Source organism: Squalius cephalus, assembly GCF_949319135.1.
Source record: "Squalius cephalus genome assembly, chromosome: 2".
Taxonomy (NCBI): Eukaryota; Metazoa; Chordata; class Actinopteri; order Cypriniformes; family Leuciscidae; genus Squalius; species Squalius cephalus.
The window spans coordinates 5400037-5416888 of NC_137123.1; the positions used below are offsets into that span (position 1 = coordinate 5400037).

Consider the following 16852-nt stretch of genomic DNA (forward strand, 5'->3'; position numbering starts at 1 on the left):
TATTGCATACAGGAAACATGTCGCATATTACAGCACGATCTGGCGTCATGACTACACTAATTAGTCACGCAGTTCAACAAATAAAACTAGTTCGCGTGAACATACATAAATTTCACAATATTCATCACAACGCAGTACAAACATGCAACAGTAGTAGAAACTTACTTGCTTTTCATAAAACGCACATGAAAGTAAAGAAAAGGGTCTCTGAATCTTCTCTCGTCATCCTTAAACACGAACGACTGAGCAGCGCGCTGCATTTCCTGTCCAGGCGCAGTTCACGTGATGGAGCGTTCAAACGCACGTAGGAAACTCAGCGCTGAACAAATAGGCTTTCAGACAAGGCCGCCCCCAACTGTCCGCATGGCAGTTGAAAGAGTAGGAGAAAGTCTATTTGGTGGTCTCTTCTTCGTCCTTGTCCTCCAGAGCTGGGAGCAGGATGAGCCGGGCGACTGGACGAATGTAGGTGCGGTCCTTCACTTGAACACTGATAGTTCGTATGCGTCCATCTGCTCCTGGATGAGTCTGGGTAATCCGTCCTACGGGCCATGACGCTCTGGGAAGTTGGGGATCCATGATTAAAACAACGTCGCCTATGGAGAGTGCCTTACCGTCTTTCCTCCACTTACTGCGCTCTTGTAGCCCTGGTAGGTAGTGACTGATGAAGGATGACCAGAAACGATCAGCGATGGCTTGGCTGTGCCTCCAACGTCTTCTCCCGAGGTCACTGGGGTCGTAAACTGCTTGAGGAAGCGACGAGTCGTGACGGCCCATGAGGAGGAGGTTAGGCGTGACCGGATCTGGATCAGAGGCATCTGATGACAAGTAGCCTAGGGGTTTAGCATTCATTATGCCCTCGACCTCCACTAGGATTGTCATCAGGACAGGTTCAGGAACAGTCTGATCTTTAAGGACAACGCGAAGTGCAGTCTTGATAGACTTCACTTCCCTCTCCCATGTGCCACCAAAGTGCGGCGCACTTGGAGGATTGAATCGGAAGGATATCTGCTGTTCAGCGAGTTGCTCTCTCCACTGAGGTGCCATGGCAGCAACAGCTTCACGTAACTCTCTCTCTCCACCGACAAAGTTGGTACCATTGTCCATGAGGAGTTCGAATGGTCTGCCACGTCGAGAGATGAATCTTCTCAGTGACAGCAGGAAAGCATCTGTATCGAGGCTTTCTAATAGATCCAGATGCACCGAGCGAGTTGTCATGCATTTGTAGACAATGCCCCACCTTTTTTCGGTGCGGCGACCGATCCTCACTTGGAAAGGTCCAAAACAATCAACTCCGGTTGAATAGAATGGTGGCTTATGGAGTCGTAGCCGAGCTGGTGGGTAATCTGCCATCTTCGGTACGTCGGGTTTTGCTCTCCATCGTCGGCACTCCAGACATGAATGCTGATGCTTTCGAATGGCCTCTCTACCACGGATGATCCAAAACCTGCGTCTGATCTCGGCAAGAACTCGTTCTGGCCCAGGGTGCAGTAGTGACTCATCAAAATCCTTGATGATAAGCTTCGTCACGGGATGGCTTGGGTCCAGGATAACTGGGTGGATAGTATCCAGGTCTAGTCCTTCAGCATGCCTTAACCTGCCACCGACTCTGAGTAGCTCCATGGCTCCTTCATATTCTGGTGACAGAGATGCAAGACGACTGTCTGAAGGAAGAGTACGTCCAGCTTTGAGAGCTCTCAATTCTTCAGCAAAGCAATCCTCTTGAGCCCTTTGTAACATCAGCTTCTCTGCTTGCAGAAAATCGGCAGCGGGAAAGTGTACTGTAGTATTAGCATCAGCCGCCCCGTGAAAGGAGCTAGCAGTTTCCTTAAGAAGCTCTTTCCAGTTGGAGAACTTACTGGGGTCCGGAAGTTGTGTTGGCAAGATGCTGGACACAGTTCCCACAAAGGCAGACTTCCTTAACTCTGTGGTGTCTGGTTCTACCTCAGATGAGGGCATGTTGGGCCACTCCCTCTCAGACAAATGGAGGAAATGTGGACCTTTGTTCCAGCGATGATCCTGTACCATCTCTTGCAGAGTAAGTCCGCGGGTTATATCATCAGCTGGATTGCTTAGAGTGTCAACATACCGCCATTGAACAGGGTTGGTCAGGTTCTGGATTTCTGCGATGCGTGTTCCCACGAACACTTTATAACGGCATGATTCTGATTTGATCCAGTGCAGCACAATTGTGGAGTCTGACCAAAGAGTGATGTGCTCAGGTGGTACTGCAAGCTCTGTCTCGATCACTCTAGCCAGCTGTGCACCTGTAAGCGCGGCACTGAGCTCGAGACGCGGAATAGACAGCTGCTTACGGGGCGCGACTCTCGATCTGGCAAACACGAAGGAGACATAGACTTGTTGACTGTCATCTGTCGTCTGCATGTAGGCTACTGCTCCATAGGCGCGCTCCGATGCATCACAGAAAATGTGGATGTGACGGGTTGCGTTGGCAGTATCGGCGGTGGCTGGTGCATAGGGACGAGGCAGATTGAGATGTTGCAAAGTGGGAATTTCCTGCACCCAACTCGACCATTTCTCCAGAAGGTCAGCGGGTTGGATCTTGTCGTCCCAGCCAATGTTGGCCTTCCACATGTCCTGAACAAGCACTTTACATCTTGTTGTAAATGGCACTATGTAGCCCAATGGGTCGTAAAGCTTGGCAAGGACACTGTAGACGTTACGAAGAGTGGCATCTGAAGATTCAGTATGGCGACGTTTGTAATTCAGGGTGTCGTTCAAACAATCCCAGCAGAGTCCAAGCGTGGGCTCTTGGAGGTTGTCACTGGCCTTGGATAGCCATAGCTCACTGCTAGCCGACTGCGCTTCCGGAGGTAGATGTGCTACAACTTCAGGCATGTTACTAGCCCATTGCCGGATCTCGAAACCTCCCTTGTTCAGAAGTGCTCGCAGATCATTCACTAGAACCTTGGCATACTCAGCTTTACTCACACTGTGGAGGCAATTGTCGACATAGAACGAGTGCTCGATCACGTGCATGAGAGGAGAGTCTGGTGGTTCGTGGTCTCTGACGTGCTGCTGCAGGGCAAAGACCGCACAGCAGGGGCTGCACGTTGTTCCAAATGGTAACACCTCCCATTGGAAGATGCGTGGTTCAGATGTCCTCTGCATGTCACGCCACAGGAATCGTAGGAGTGGTTTATCACTGGGCAACAAGCGGATCTGGTGGAACATCGATTTAATATCTCCACTGATGGCCACAGCATGACATCGGAACCGCATCAGGACTCCAATCATGGTCGGACCGAGCGTTGGTCCCGGTAGGAGTTGGTCATTCAGGGACAGGCCGTTAAAGGAGAAGGAACAGTTAAAGACTACTCTATCCTTTCCATTGTGGTGCACCATATGATGAGGTACATACCATGACTCTGTGGACTTTGCTGCCTCTTCTGTAAAGATTTCCGCGACATAACCAGACTGAACAAGTTTATCCATCTCCTTGCAATATGAGGCTGCTCGAACGGTGTCCTTGGCCAACCGGCGCTCAGTGCTGCGTAGGTTAGGGATCACGGCATCTTGCTGAGCACAGAGTTGGATGACTGGCTGACGACGCAACAGTGGAGTAGCGTAACGCTGGATACCGTTGACAGATACACGTTCGGAGGCTGTCTGTAAGAGGAGGAGCGCCTGCTGGTCTTGCTTGGAACGCGTTGCAGTCTTCTCACTGACATAGGGGACTGTGTCAATGTGCCAAAGGCGTTCCACATTCCTGAGGAGTTCAGTATATGAAGACTCGGTGGCGATGTGCAGACAGGAAGACTGGTGAGAAGAGACTGGCATAATGTCAGAAGGACCTTGCAAGGACCAGCCTAGCCTTGTGCAGATGGCTATAGGACCGCCAGATGGACCTGCTCTGACTGGCTGTGTAGGAGTGAGAAGCTGAGGCATATCAGATCCGATGAGGAGCAGAGGTTGAGCTCTGTGGATGGGCGTCAAAGGAAGTCCTTTGAGATGCTCATAGCGCTTCTGGAGAGCTGCTACTGGGTACGTGTGCTCAGATAAACTCAGACTGCTTGCAGTGAACGCATGTTGAATCCAAAACTTCTTGTTTGGCTTGAAGATGGGGGATACATGAAAGCTAACTGAGGAACCTTTCAGTTCCTTCACCTCTTGCTGGACTGTCCTCAGATGAAGCGTCTCTGGATGCTGAGAGAGTTGTAGTTGCTCTACAGCTTGTGGGAGGATAATCGTTCTCTCCGAACCATCATCGAGCACTGCAAATGTCTCAAGAATGTGATCTCCATGATGCAGAAGCACTTTGACAACCTTCAGCAACACTCTCTGAGGGCTTCTGGGCTGCTCAATGTAGACAATGGGCTTCGGATTACTGACCATCAGCACTTTCTGGGATGACTCTTGGATGGCGTCATGCAAAACTGTAAGGTGTTTCTCTTTGCAAATCTTACATGGGCGCTTAAGCGTGCAGGCTGTAGCTTTGTGGCCGCGGCCGCATTTCCAACATCTGTCGCCTTCCTGGATCCACTTCTTAATCTCAGCAGTAGACAGTTTCTTGAAGTCGGGGCATGAGTTAAGGTAGTGCTCCTTATTGTTGCAGAACGGACAATAAGGACTGAGTTTGAAAGCTTGGGACTTCGAATGAAAGGTCTCCTTGTCGGCTGTCTCCCCAGAGCAGAGGAAGACTGACGCTGTTTTATCTTTGGGCTTTGAACTACGTTGATCTCTCTTTGGAAAGGTAGGCCCTGTAGAGTTGTAGAGAAGAGTAGCTCGACTGGCAAGACGCTTGGCTTGAGCCTTCATCTGGAGCCACGCAGCGAGGTCGGGCAGGGAGTAGGTGAGCTCTGAACCTGGCTGCAGGATGCCGCGAACGAGACAATATTCCACAAATCCATCTCTGTGGGAAGGAGACATTTTGCTTAAGAGACGGTCAACATGGGAACCACACCTGAGCTCGTATCCAACAGGTCCCTCTAAAGTGCGTAGCATACCGACCAGCGACTGGACTGAGAGAGCGAAGGAGTCAAATGCCTCTGCGTCTCCTGACTTAATGGCTGGGGAGTTGAGTATTGCTCCAAGTTCACTTTGAACCAGTTGTCTTGGCTGGCCATATTTGTCTTGCAGAGCTCCCAATGCAGCTGTATACGGTGCGGGGTCATACATATATGATTTGGCCAGCTGCAGAGCACTCTGAAGCTTGAGCTGACTCAGGAGAACTTGATATTTATAGTGCTCGCTGAGATGAGGGTGACTATTCATCAAGTTGTCGAGCGCCATCTTCAAAAGTGCGAAATCACTTTCTTTGCCACTCTCGAAGAAGGGAAGTGTCGGTTTGGGAATGCCGTAAGACGTAGCAATCAGGGTCTCCATACCCGGGTAAGTCCAGGGTGGTGCCGTCTGAACTGGTGTTGCAGTTGGTATACTGCAGTGAGCATACTGCACTGCGGGAGGTGGCGGTGCCACTGTAACTGCTCGTGATGGCATTGTGAAGCTTGTACTGGTAGCTGGAGCCCCTAGGTACTGAGACGGGAGACTAGTTGTGACAGAAGACCTTGCCATCGGTGACGCTCCACCTGCTTGGGTAGTTACCGTGGAGAGGACGGGAACGAATGAGACAGGTGCAGATGGAAGTACAGAGACTGGTACTGCAATCGGTGCTGCGCTGACAGGAACACTGATCTGGGCACTCGTGACGGGATTAGCAGGTGGTGCTAATATCTGAGTAGGAACAGTGGAGAGAGGTGCTGCCTGAACTGGCGCTGGATTTGGCTGCTGCACAGGTGGATGCTGCACGGGAACCAATGGCACCAGAGGTGACTGTTGAGCCAATTGTGATGGCAGAGGTAGTTTGGAGAACGTAGCGGGAGCTGACGACGTAGACAAGGAATCATCATTCGTCCCTGTCAGGTAGGTCTTTACAAGACTGGCAATATGTACCTCCTTCTCGAGTTTCTTCAAGCGCCTGCGTCTTCCCATCTCTCTAGCTATTCTCTCTTTAGCCAGATGTGCTTCCTCTTGTAGCCGCTGTCCTTCTCTGGCTTGTGCATCCAATGCTGCAGCTTCTAAGTCAGCTTTCCTTTCCTCTTCTATTTCCTGTTGTAGGTCAGCTAGCTCCAATCCTTTGATCTCCTCCTCTAAAGCAGCTTCTTGTATATCAGACGTACTTCGAAACAAATGGAGTCCGTAAGATAACTGAGAAGACCGCCGTGAATGTGCAGTTGACCGGTAACTTGTCAAACTTCTAGCTCTGGTTGACTGAGCCTGGTCTGGTTGTCCTACAGGGGTAGAGGAGGCTTGGACCACAGGCTGTTGAGAGGGCAGAAAAGTGACTTCGTACTGGGCCAAATGTGCAGGTGGACGAGGGTCTCTCTTGGGTCGGTCTGATGACTCCTGCTGCTGACCATCAATAGCTGACTCCATAGTGTCGGTGGAACCCTAATCCGGCTCGAAGGACCAATGTAAAGTATGGACTAGTGGTTCGTTTAGGATGGGAGCACTACAGAAAGATTCCGGCCAGAGAATCCTTTATCAGCTTTATTTTCAAGGTCAGGATGCCAATGTACAAGTTCAAGTGTATGTGGTCTAAACAGAGAGAAAGAAAAAGAAATAATGCAATGGTAATAATAACTGATTAATAAACAAATAAAGAAATACTATACTATGCTCATTGTCATCATTCACAACAGTACAATACATAAAATAATAATTTACGTTAATACAGTGCAACAAAATATGTCACTATATGCCCTTTAATATCTGTACTGCTGCACCTTTAAGTGGCTATGCAAAAATGACACCGTATCACTATAACACTCGATGCAGATAGCACCAAATAAACAGTAAATGCACTGCACTCGAACACAGAAGCAGATCTCTAAATAACTAACACAAATAAGGTCTAAATCGACATATAGAGGGCTAATTATTGCATACAGGAAACATGTCGCATATTACAGCACGATCTGGCGTCATGACTACACTAATTAGTCACGCAGTTCAACAAATAAAACTAGTTCGCGTGAACATACATAAATTTCACAATATTCATCACAACGCAGTACAAACATGCAACAGTAGTAGAAACTTACTTGCTTTTCATAAAACGCACATGAAAGTAAAGAAAAGGGTCTCTGAATCTTCTCTCGTCATCCTTAAACACGAACGACTGAGCAGCGCGCTGCATTTCCTGTCCAGGCGCAGTTCACGTGATGGAGCGTTCAAACGCACGTAGGAAACTCAGCGCTGAACAAATAGGCTTTCAGACAGTCGCGATAGGCTTGTTTTTATATTCATTTTATTTGGTTTATTTCATTTTATATCATTTTTACTCTTTCACACTTTGATTTCTTGACATACTTACAGGATGGACGTCTTTAGAGGCCGTGTGAGACAAAGAAATGCTCCACGATACAGACTACTAAGTTACACTACCACAAAAAGCGTCCAAACTTTCCAAAAGAGCTTCCATGCTGCGCCAAAATGCTTAATTTGACGTTTCCATGACAACGGACCGAGTTGAGCTTCCGGATCACGTCTTTACTGTAGTTTATTTTCTCTTTTGCAGCACTTCATAGTTTTAATTGGAGAAAAACTATAATCGGATTGGAGTAGAGCATATCGAGAGATTTTATTGTTAATATAGTTTTAATACAGACGTAAAATGGACTGTTAAACTGCCCATAATGGTTATTACGTTCTTTAGGAAACGATAGGCTCACAGAAAAACAGCCCAAATCACAGACATGGGGATTCGCACGGGACTGCATAGTTCGAATTAGGGACAGAAATATCAGTTTTGGGGGGGGGTCAGATAATTTTTCTGATATTGTGAAAAAATATAATTACAGTTACAATACAAGTCAACTCCTATTTTCACTGTAGGAACATTTTAATGTAAAGCGATTTCAGACACCCCTATTGTGGACCATACCATTTTTAACCACCGTGGCTAGAAGCAACGGAGATAGAGAACGACTTCAACTTCTCAAGTGAGTGTCAACGTTGAATGACAGAACGCTAGTTTCATAAAGTATCATTCTTTTCAACATTCCTTGTTTGTATATTCAAAAATATTTAAAATAATCTAATTTAATACAGTTATAATTTTCAATGTAAATTATTTAATTTTATTGGTAACAGCCTAATGTCTAATTATTTTAATTGAATATATTGATCAAATTTAAGAATTTGAAATGAAAGATGGAGCATACATTTAATACAATTAGGGGAAAATGCCCTTTATAAAGGTACAAACAATTATTCTGAGTGTTTTCAAACAGTGATGTAATGAAACATTGACAATTTAAGCTTGAAGGGAGTAAAGCCCCTGTTTAGGCTATTAAGGAAATGTAATTTTGCCAAAAGAAGAACTTTTATTTTAAATAAATGTTCATTTTAAATCAGCCTACTTCAGTGTGATATGTTACCATATCATCATGCTTAATACTGAGAATGTGAATAATTGTAATGTGATGATCAGATGCAGATATCTAAATCAAAGAATATGGGCAGTTTGCGGGTGGATTATTTATTTTTAACAGTGAATTCGGGTGACTCAAAGTGCACCAGATTAATGAATTTATCTTTAAAATGTACAAAATTTTCTTACGGGGGGGCATGCCCCCGGACCCCCCTAGGGATACCAAGCTCCACCAACAAAACAATGTGGGAAACACATTAGGCTATGATGATCTACAAAAAAATACACATTTAATTATCTTATTATTAAAATACATTAGGGCTGTCAATCTTCCTCTATAATACTATTCGAATTCCATTCCTTATTTTATTTAATATTCGAATAATATTCGAATATTAAATGCTCAAATTCATCCTATTATTAATATTTACGACATTACAGTCTTATGGATCGCCAATGCCAATGCGTGATGTTGGTCGGTCTCATATCTTCACAGATAAACCGTTTCAGTTTGTCTGTTATCGCCTGTTGGCGGACAGCTGGTAAGCCCCGTGATGAGGAGAGAGGCAGAAAAGAAGTAATTATTGCCTGTTTTAGCGGCGGTTCCTCGGACAGATCGCCTAGCTTGTCAGGGTGTAACGTTGTGATAAAAAATAACGTAACGTTATACGTTTTGGCCTTCCGTCCACACTGAGACGCCGTTTTTATTAATGAAAACGCACTTCAAAGTGGATACATTTGAAAACGCCGTTTTCACGTTGTAGTGTGGACTGTGAATCAAATAGGGCTTGGGCGTCGTGACGTCATACTTGGCGTGGCGGCCATGTTGATGGCCTCGCGAATGTAAACATACAGCAAGTCGAACGAGGAGAAGCAGAGTTGGGAGAAAGAAAAAAGATGTTAAAATCCCGAAAAGGATGTGGAATTTACTGGGATACGTTAAATAGGGAAGCCAGGGACCAGTATGTGGACAAAATCGGCAAAAAAAGTGTAGTTAGTAGCTGTCAACCCTCCCGTTTTTTCCGGGTTCCTCACGTATTTGAGCTCGTTTCCCGCTGTCTTCCCGTTTTAGTATTTTCCTATAAAATATCCCGAAAAATGACAATTTCAACATTCATCTTTTTGTTGCTATCCCTCTGCAAAACTGCAGCATTAACTAAGCGAGTTGTGAAGCTAGGTCTAACGTGACTTTGCTTACAGATTGGCGTGAAATCGTGCTCTCACAACAACCACGCTGTTATCTTAAAAAGGCCAATATCACGCTAAGGTTGCCTTCAAGTAAGCAAAACGATGCTTTGAAAACATCTGTTTTTCTGGAAGGGCAAGGGGGTAGCAACAGGACAACAGTACAGAGACTGACAGGTCCGATGGAAGGGCTAACATTAATGTTATGATAGTAAGTTATTAAAATACGGGATATTTTACAGGAAAATTTGTCCACATAACTTACTGGTCCCTGGTTTCCCTATTTAACGTATCCCGGTAAATTCCACATCCTTTTCGGGATTTTAACATCTTTTTTCTTTCTCCCAACTCTGCTTCTCCTCGTTTCGACTTGCTGTATGTTTACATTCGCGAGGCCATCAACATGGCCGCCACTCCAAGTATGACGTCACGACGCCCAAGCCCTATTGTCAGGAGTGGTGATCTCCGTTTCCGTGGAGACATTGCTCTCCGCGATTTTTGACAGTAGCCTATTGTTATGATGATGCGTGGATAACGTGCAATTGTGTTACGATTCAAAAACTTTATTGTTCATCAGACGAAACAAAAGCATTTAATTTTCACATGCGTGTAAGCCAAGGCGGCGAGAAAGGCAAGATTTCACAATTTAAAAAAAATATATACATAAAGCAATATTCGAATAGGAACTTCAGCATTCGAATAGTATTGATTTTTTTAATATTCGAATTATATTCGAATTTCGGAATTCGTTCCAACAGCCCTAAAATACATTATTATGATTTTACCACCTCCGCCTCATTTTGAGCAAGGAAAAACCCTGAAGTAGGCAATAGGCTTCTTGTAAATGTATTACTTTTTACTAGTAATTAGAATGGTTTTTCAGTGCACTTAACTTCTAACTTTTGGGAGTTGATCAAAACAGTTCTCTTTTGGATATATAATAACAATGAGATATTCTGTAGACTACTGATTATCAGTTTGTCGCATGTTTAGACCTTGTATGTGTGTTGCACAACACACGTTGCACTTGGCAATCATGGTGGGGATTGATATGGTAGTGGACCATGATGGTCATAGAAGAAGTGAAGGAGCAGTACCCCCCAATTATGGTGGGGTAATTCGCACTCTGCGGGACTGGTATTATCAGAGGACCCCTGTGTTGGCCGAAATACAGTAGGTAATTTTTGGGGGAATTTTTACAGACATGGCAGATTCGCACGGGATAAAAATCACAGACGACCTCTGCGATTATTAGAAATTACCGGAGGTCCCAAGGTAATACTAATCCCGTGCGAATAGGGCTTTAAATGGCTGTTCCAATTTGCTAATAATATACTGATCCAGCTGGTAGATGTGTAGCCGGCGCGGTCTGTACTTCGCCGACTACTGCGTTGTGTTCTGGTGCACTGATGAAAGGACACTGATGTTCCTCAAGGCACTTTTTTCTGTTCAATTTCAAAGAGAGCAAAAGTTCAGGATTCTATCCTCGATCAGAATCAGCCTCTCTCAGTCAAGTAGAATGCAGACTCCACATTTAATCACATTCAAAAATCAGAAAATAAAATACAAAAGAATAATTAGAGAAAATATTCACGTTAGGCCTATATACATATTATGTGTTTGTGTCATATTGCGTGTTATATCTGTTCTCAACTCTGGGCTTTTAGCACTTACATTAACATTATGCAACATGAAATAAACTTTTCAATAGTTAATACATAAAGTAACATGCGCGAAGCAACATGTACATGCTTTACATCTGGGCTTTTCAGTGCCATTGAACATTAATCAATACAAGAAAACTTTTTAAATGAGCACATTATTCTTAACCTGATATTGGGAGTACATACCTGTTCAATTTCAAAGAGAGCAAAAGTTCAGGATTCGATCCTCGATCAGAATCAGCCTAACATAAGAAAAAGGACAAACATGTGGGCTACGACACAAGAGGATAGAATGACGATCGCTAACATACAGCTAAACGAAACAGGAGGTTAGCTATGTTAGCAATTTCTCAAACTCTCAAAACAGCAAAGTTCTCGACACATCTCGATTAAATGTAAGTGCACTCATCATAAATTACACATACAAGTTATCATGTGCATTGAAACTAAAATTTTAACAGGTATACATCTTAAGTTTGCATTGTGCTGACGCGAACACATACCTCTCTCAGTCAAGTAGAATGCAGACTGAGAAAAGAATGCGAAAATTCAGTATATGACCACCACTCTAGCTCCTATCCAATAGAGGGCGCACTTACACAACAAATAACTCTCCCAATACCTATAAGCTACCATGACATGACTGAACTGAACAATACAATATTTTGGTGAAATAAACTCACAAACAATAGAAAATAGAAGATGAAAGGTTGCAAAAATATTTGTCATTCTTTGACCTGTTACAGATGCACCAACAAATCATATTGCATTTGATTTGCCATTTCATAATTTCATAACCTGTACAATCAATGAAAACGTGCAGGTAAAAGAACAATACGAAATTTCTGTTTTGTTTATTTGCTGAAGGACATGCACAGATAATGATATACTCTCACGTAGATCATTTTTTCTTATTTGTTTGACTTTAATGCTCAATTCTCCAGCGTAACTGGAACGAAGCAGTGGATGAATGGAACAAACTTCACCCGACTGTGTTCTTGGATAAGAAGGATTTCCGCACTGAAGTATGTTGTGTTCAGAATTTCCTAAATTTCCACTCTTTTGATTTTTCTTCAACACTTTTTAGTGGCTGTAACACTGTAATCTCCTCTCACACAGGTAATTCAACTGGATTATAATAAGAAAAATAAAAACCCCAATGATGAAAACCCCATCAACAATGTCTACTTCTACAAGAAGAAGAAACCCACTAATGGTATAACGATTAAGAAATACGAGGTACTCATACCAACTGGCATTTCAAAATATTACAGAATTACATATAATATTCATTAACATATCATTAGAATTACAAATTAATTTCTCTTGTATTGGCAGGTATCCAGTCTTCTGCCGGAGAAGTTCACTGAACATGTTGGCAGGGTTAACTACACAAAGAACTCTGATGAGGAGGAGAAGGACGCTAAGGAGTGCTTCAAATGGTGGCGCGAGGTGTGTGTTTATAGTTTATTCATCATTCATGCAGAATTTCCACACACAGACAAGTCACACAAAAACTCTGCATAATAACCATGTAAATAGTCAAGATTTTTTAATAATGCACAACAAAATCACCGTTGTTAAATGAACACTCCGTGTAAATATGCCACATGTGTTTAAAACTAACACTGAAGCTGTGTAGAATCTTCACAGCAAAAACTCCAGTGTTAAATTAACACTCCTGGGAGTGTATATGAGTCCACATATAAATCAATAACAGCAGACAAGCAAAATTTAAAGTAAACATATAAGGGTCAAGAGCCCAACTAAAGCAAACACTGATCACCATAATGGTAACTTACAATTTGTGATTTTCTTCTTCAGTGATTCTGCTTGTTAACATCAGGTGTCTTCAATAATGCTCAATCATCACTCATTTAATCACTTAATTATCTCATTAACTTTAACACTCTTGAGTGTTAATTTAACACTCATATTTTAACACTTTACACTCTTGAGTGTGGACTCATATACACTACCAGGAGTGTTAATTTAACACTGGAGTTTTTGCTGTGTACTCTTCATAGTGTTAAATGTGTCGATTGTTCACGCAGTTAATTAAATTAATTAGGTTCACTTTACAACTGATGCTTGGTCATCCTTTAGTGGTGACACTTGTTGTTAATAAGCTATTTAGACAACTTTTATGATTTCTTTGGGTGTGTGTGCAGAGATTTGATAACCTTCTCTGATTCAACAAGGAAAAAAAGTTTATCTCAACCTCTCTTTTCTCTCTCCTTCAAGTGTGTGATTCAGGTCTACGATAAAGAAGAGTTTAAAGGGAACAACTACTTTATCACAGGGGACTGTCCATCTTTGGTCCGCTGCGATATAAAAGTGGTTCACTCCTGTAGGGTGATCAAAGGCGTCTGGAAGCTCTATGAGGGTCGTGACTACAATGAGCCCCATTACCTACTGAAGGAGGGGGAGTATCGCAATCCTGCAGCGTGGGATGCCACCAACCCTGCGCAGTCTCTGAAACATGTGACATCATTTAAGATCCAGCTCTATCAACAGGAGGATTTTGCAGACCCAATGCATGAGACCACAGTTGACTGTTCTTCTGTAGAGGACCAGTTTTCTATGAATGCGGTTCGCTCCTGTAAGGTGATCGGAGGTGTCTGGAAGCTCTATAGGGGTCGTGACTACAGTGAGCCCCATTACCTACTGAATCGGGGGGAATATCGCAATCCTGCAGCGTGGGGCTCCACCAACATGGTTCCTGCTCAGTCTCTTAATCGTGTGACATCATTTAAGATCCAGGTCTACGAGCAGGAGGATTTTGAAGATCCAATGCATGAGACCATGGTTGACTGTACTTCTGTTGAGGTCCAGTTTGGTATAAAAGTGGTTCGCTCCTGTAGGGTGATCGGAGGTGTCTGGAAGCTCTATGAGGGTCGTGACTACAATGAGCCCCATTACCTACTGAAGGAGGGGGAGTACCGCAATCCTGCAGCGTGGAAAGCCACCAGCCCTGCGCAGTCTCTGAAACGTGTGACAGAGTAAAGTCTGACCCTTATTAATCTTTAAAGTAGGGCTGTCAATTTCAAGCATTAACTTACTATAATTATCATTTTAACAACACAACCAATTATTTACTTTGTGGCAGTTAGAAGAGGTTTTTTTTTTTTTTTTTTTTTTGAGGTTTCAATTTTCCTAATTTAGATGAAAAAAGTGTGTCAGGATAAAATCTAAAGTTATACGGGGTTGGAATGACATGAGGGTGAATAAATTGTTAATTACTTGGCATATCATGCAATCAATTTGGTTAAAATGGACTGACAACTGTACTCTTAACTGCTGAAGCCATGGCACATGTCTATGTCAGCTTATTTTGTGAATAGACCTTATTACACAGATGCTAAAAAAAAAGCAAGGAAAAGAAAAATCTGAAAATATTTTATTAGTTTCTTTACATATACAGTAGGATATTTAGGCATAATGGCTGATTTATATTATTGTCCGAGTAGCTACATTTACTGGTTGTTGTTATTTCACACAGTGTGGTGTTGTTGCATATAGGCAGCACTAGTTAGGGGTTAACAGTAGGTGATGTTTAAGAGCTATGCTATGACACGTTTGTTTGATGATTGATTAATCAGTCCATATTATATGATTTATTTGATGTGTGGGGAGAGATTTGATGATTGATTAATCAGTCCATATTATATGATTTATTTGGTGTGTGAGCAGAGATTTGATGATTGATTAATCAGTCCATATTATATGATTTATTTGGTGTGTGAGCAGAGATTTGATGATTGATTAATCAGTCCATATTATATGATTTATTTGGTGTGTGGGGAGAGATTTGATGATTGATTAATCAGTCCATATTATATGATTTATTTGGTGTGTGGGCAGAGATTTGATGATTGATTAATCAGTCCATATTATATGATGTATTTGGTGTGTGGGGAGAGATTTGATGATTGATTAATCAGTCCATATTATATGATTTATTTGGTATGTGGGCAGAGATTTGATGATTGATTAATCAGTCCATATTATATGATTTATTTGGTATGTGGGCAGAGATTTGATGATTGATTAATCAGTCCATATTATATGATTTATTTGATGTGTGGGGAGAGATTTGATGATTGATTAATCAGTCCATATTATATGATTTATTTGATGTGTGGGCAGAGATTTGATGATTGATTAATCAGTCCATATTATATGATTTATTTGGTATGTGGGCAGAGATTTTCTTTTCTTATGGGTAATTTTGGGTGTTACACAGTTCAAGAGAATAGTTAATCTGGATTTTATCTTTCTACTTTCTGTTAATCTTTTAACCTTTTTAAAGATGTCGGAGTTCATATCTGTGATTTTGGGGAAAGCATTAAACTGATATGAAAAAAAAAAAAGTTTTGCTTTTTCAAAGTGACTCATCTTATCAAATGAATGTGATTGTTTCTGTTATTTTTGTAGATGAAGATAAACCAAAATAATATAACTCGTATTAGTTGGCTTAATTTGTTCATCAAATATTTCCTTCAGTTATTTTCATGCTTAATAAAGCCTGCTAAAATGCTCTGTGTATGAGATTCTGTTACTTTCACTGTTCATTCTGTTGCTCTATCATATTTTATCTTTAATTTAAAAGCACAGCACATATTTAGAGCAGCTCCAGAAGGGCTCAGTGCTGAGGATTGGGGCAGTGGGACACAGTAAGGCCACATATACACATAGCCGGGTATTTAGAAAAACGAATATCTAAATAGATAGACTAGATAGAGTTCTCCTTTCTCATTTTGAGAATTTATGTGTTAATACATTTATTTAGAGGCTTTTCTTTGCCAATATTAATATATACACTGACCTGGGAATAACATGATTAGCATAACATGCAGTTGATGTAATTTTATTTTATTCATTTAGCAGATGCTTTTATCCAAAGTGACTTGCAAATGAGAAACTGCGTGATTAAGTAAAGATAACTGATTGAGAGCCATTCAAGCCACATGTGTCCATATTAGTTTTTTTTGTGAATACAACTAATGGTAAAAATCTGATTAAACTATAAACGTATTTAAATTAATTCAAAGTATCAGAATTACACAACTCAAGTAGAGAAATATTCCAGTTTGTAACCTATAATGTAGAATATGTGTTTATTTATTTATTTATTTTCATTTAGACACAAAGACATCAATAATCAGCCTGTGAATCTCAACAATGGTGACAATTATAAAGCATGTTGCAGTGCATTCTGGGTATCACCAATCAAAACTCATTCATGGCTCCCATCATGCATTGCTGCATGAATAAATAATGAGGTTAATATTCTTGTTAATTTCCTTTATTCTTACTATTTTATTTCTGCTGTTTTTATGTGACTTTTTAGTCGCTTGTTTTCTAATGTTCAGAGTTGATCTGGTTATCTGAATATGCTGTTTATCACCATTGCTGAGATTCTTCTTCATTCTGATTCTTGATGTCTGTCTGCCTTTATCAGGGATGGGCAAACTCAGTCCTGGAGGGCCACTGTCCTGCAGAGTTTAGCTCCAACCCTGATAAACTCTCCTGTCTGTAGCTTTCTAGTAATCCTGAAGACATTGATTAGCTGGTTCAGGTGTGTTTGATTAGGGTCCCAGATAGACAG

General features: G+C 42.0%; 2 protein-coding genes across 2 annotated transcripts in view; both read left to right on the plus strand.

Moving 5' to 3' along the window:
* The window catches only part of LOC307154713 (uncharacterized protein), a gene marked incomplete at its 3' end in the record, with an annotated part of 118403 nt that overhangs the window by 100036 nt on the left and 1515 nt on the right, over window positions 1-16852 (plus strand). The window contains exons 12-15 of the mRNA XM_079864799.1: window positions 12186-12266; window positions 12361-12480; window positions 12580-12693; window positions 13486-14243. Coding sequence (XP_079720925.1) covers window positions 12186-12266; window positions 12361-12480; window positions 12580-12693; window positions 13486-14243 — 1073 coding nt within the window. The remainder of the gene's footprint in view (window positions 1-12185; window positions 12267-12360; window positions 12481-12579; window positions 12694-13485; window positions 14244-16852) is intronic.
* LOC307154715 (deoxynucleoside triphosphate triphosphohydrolase SAMHD1-like) overlaps window positions 1-16852 on the plus strand; it is a gene marked incomplete at its 3' end in the record, with an annotated part of 77829 nt that overhangs the window by 35045 nt on the left and 25932 nt on the right. The window lies entirely within an intron of this gene.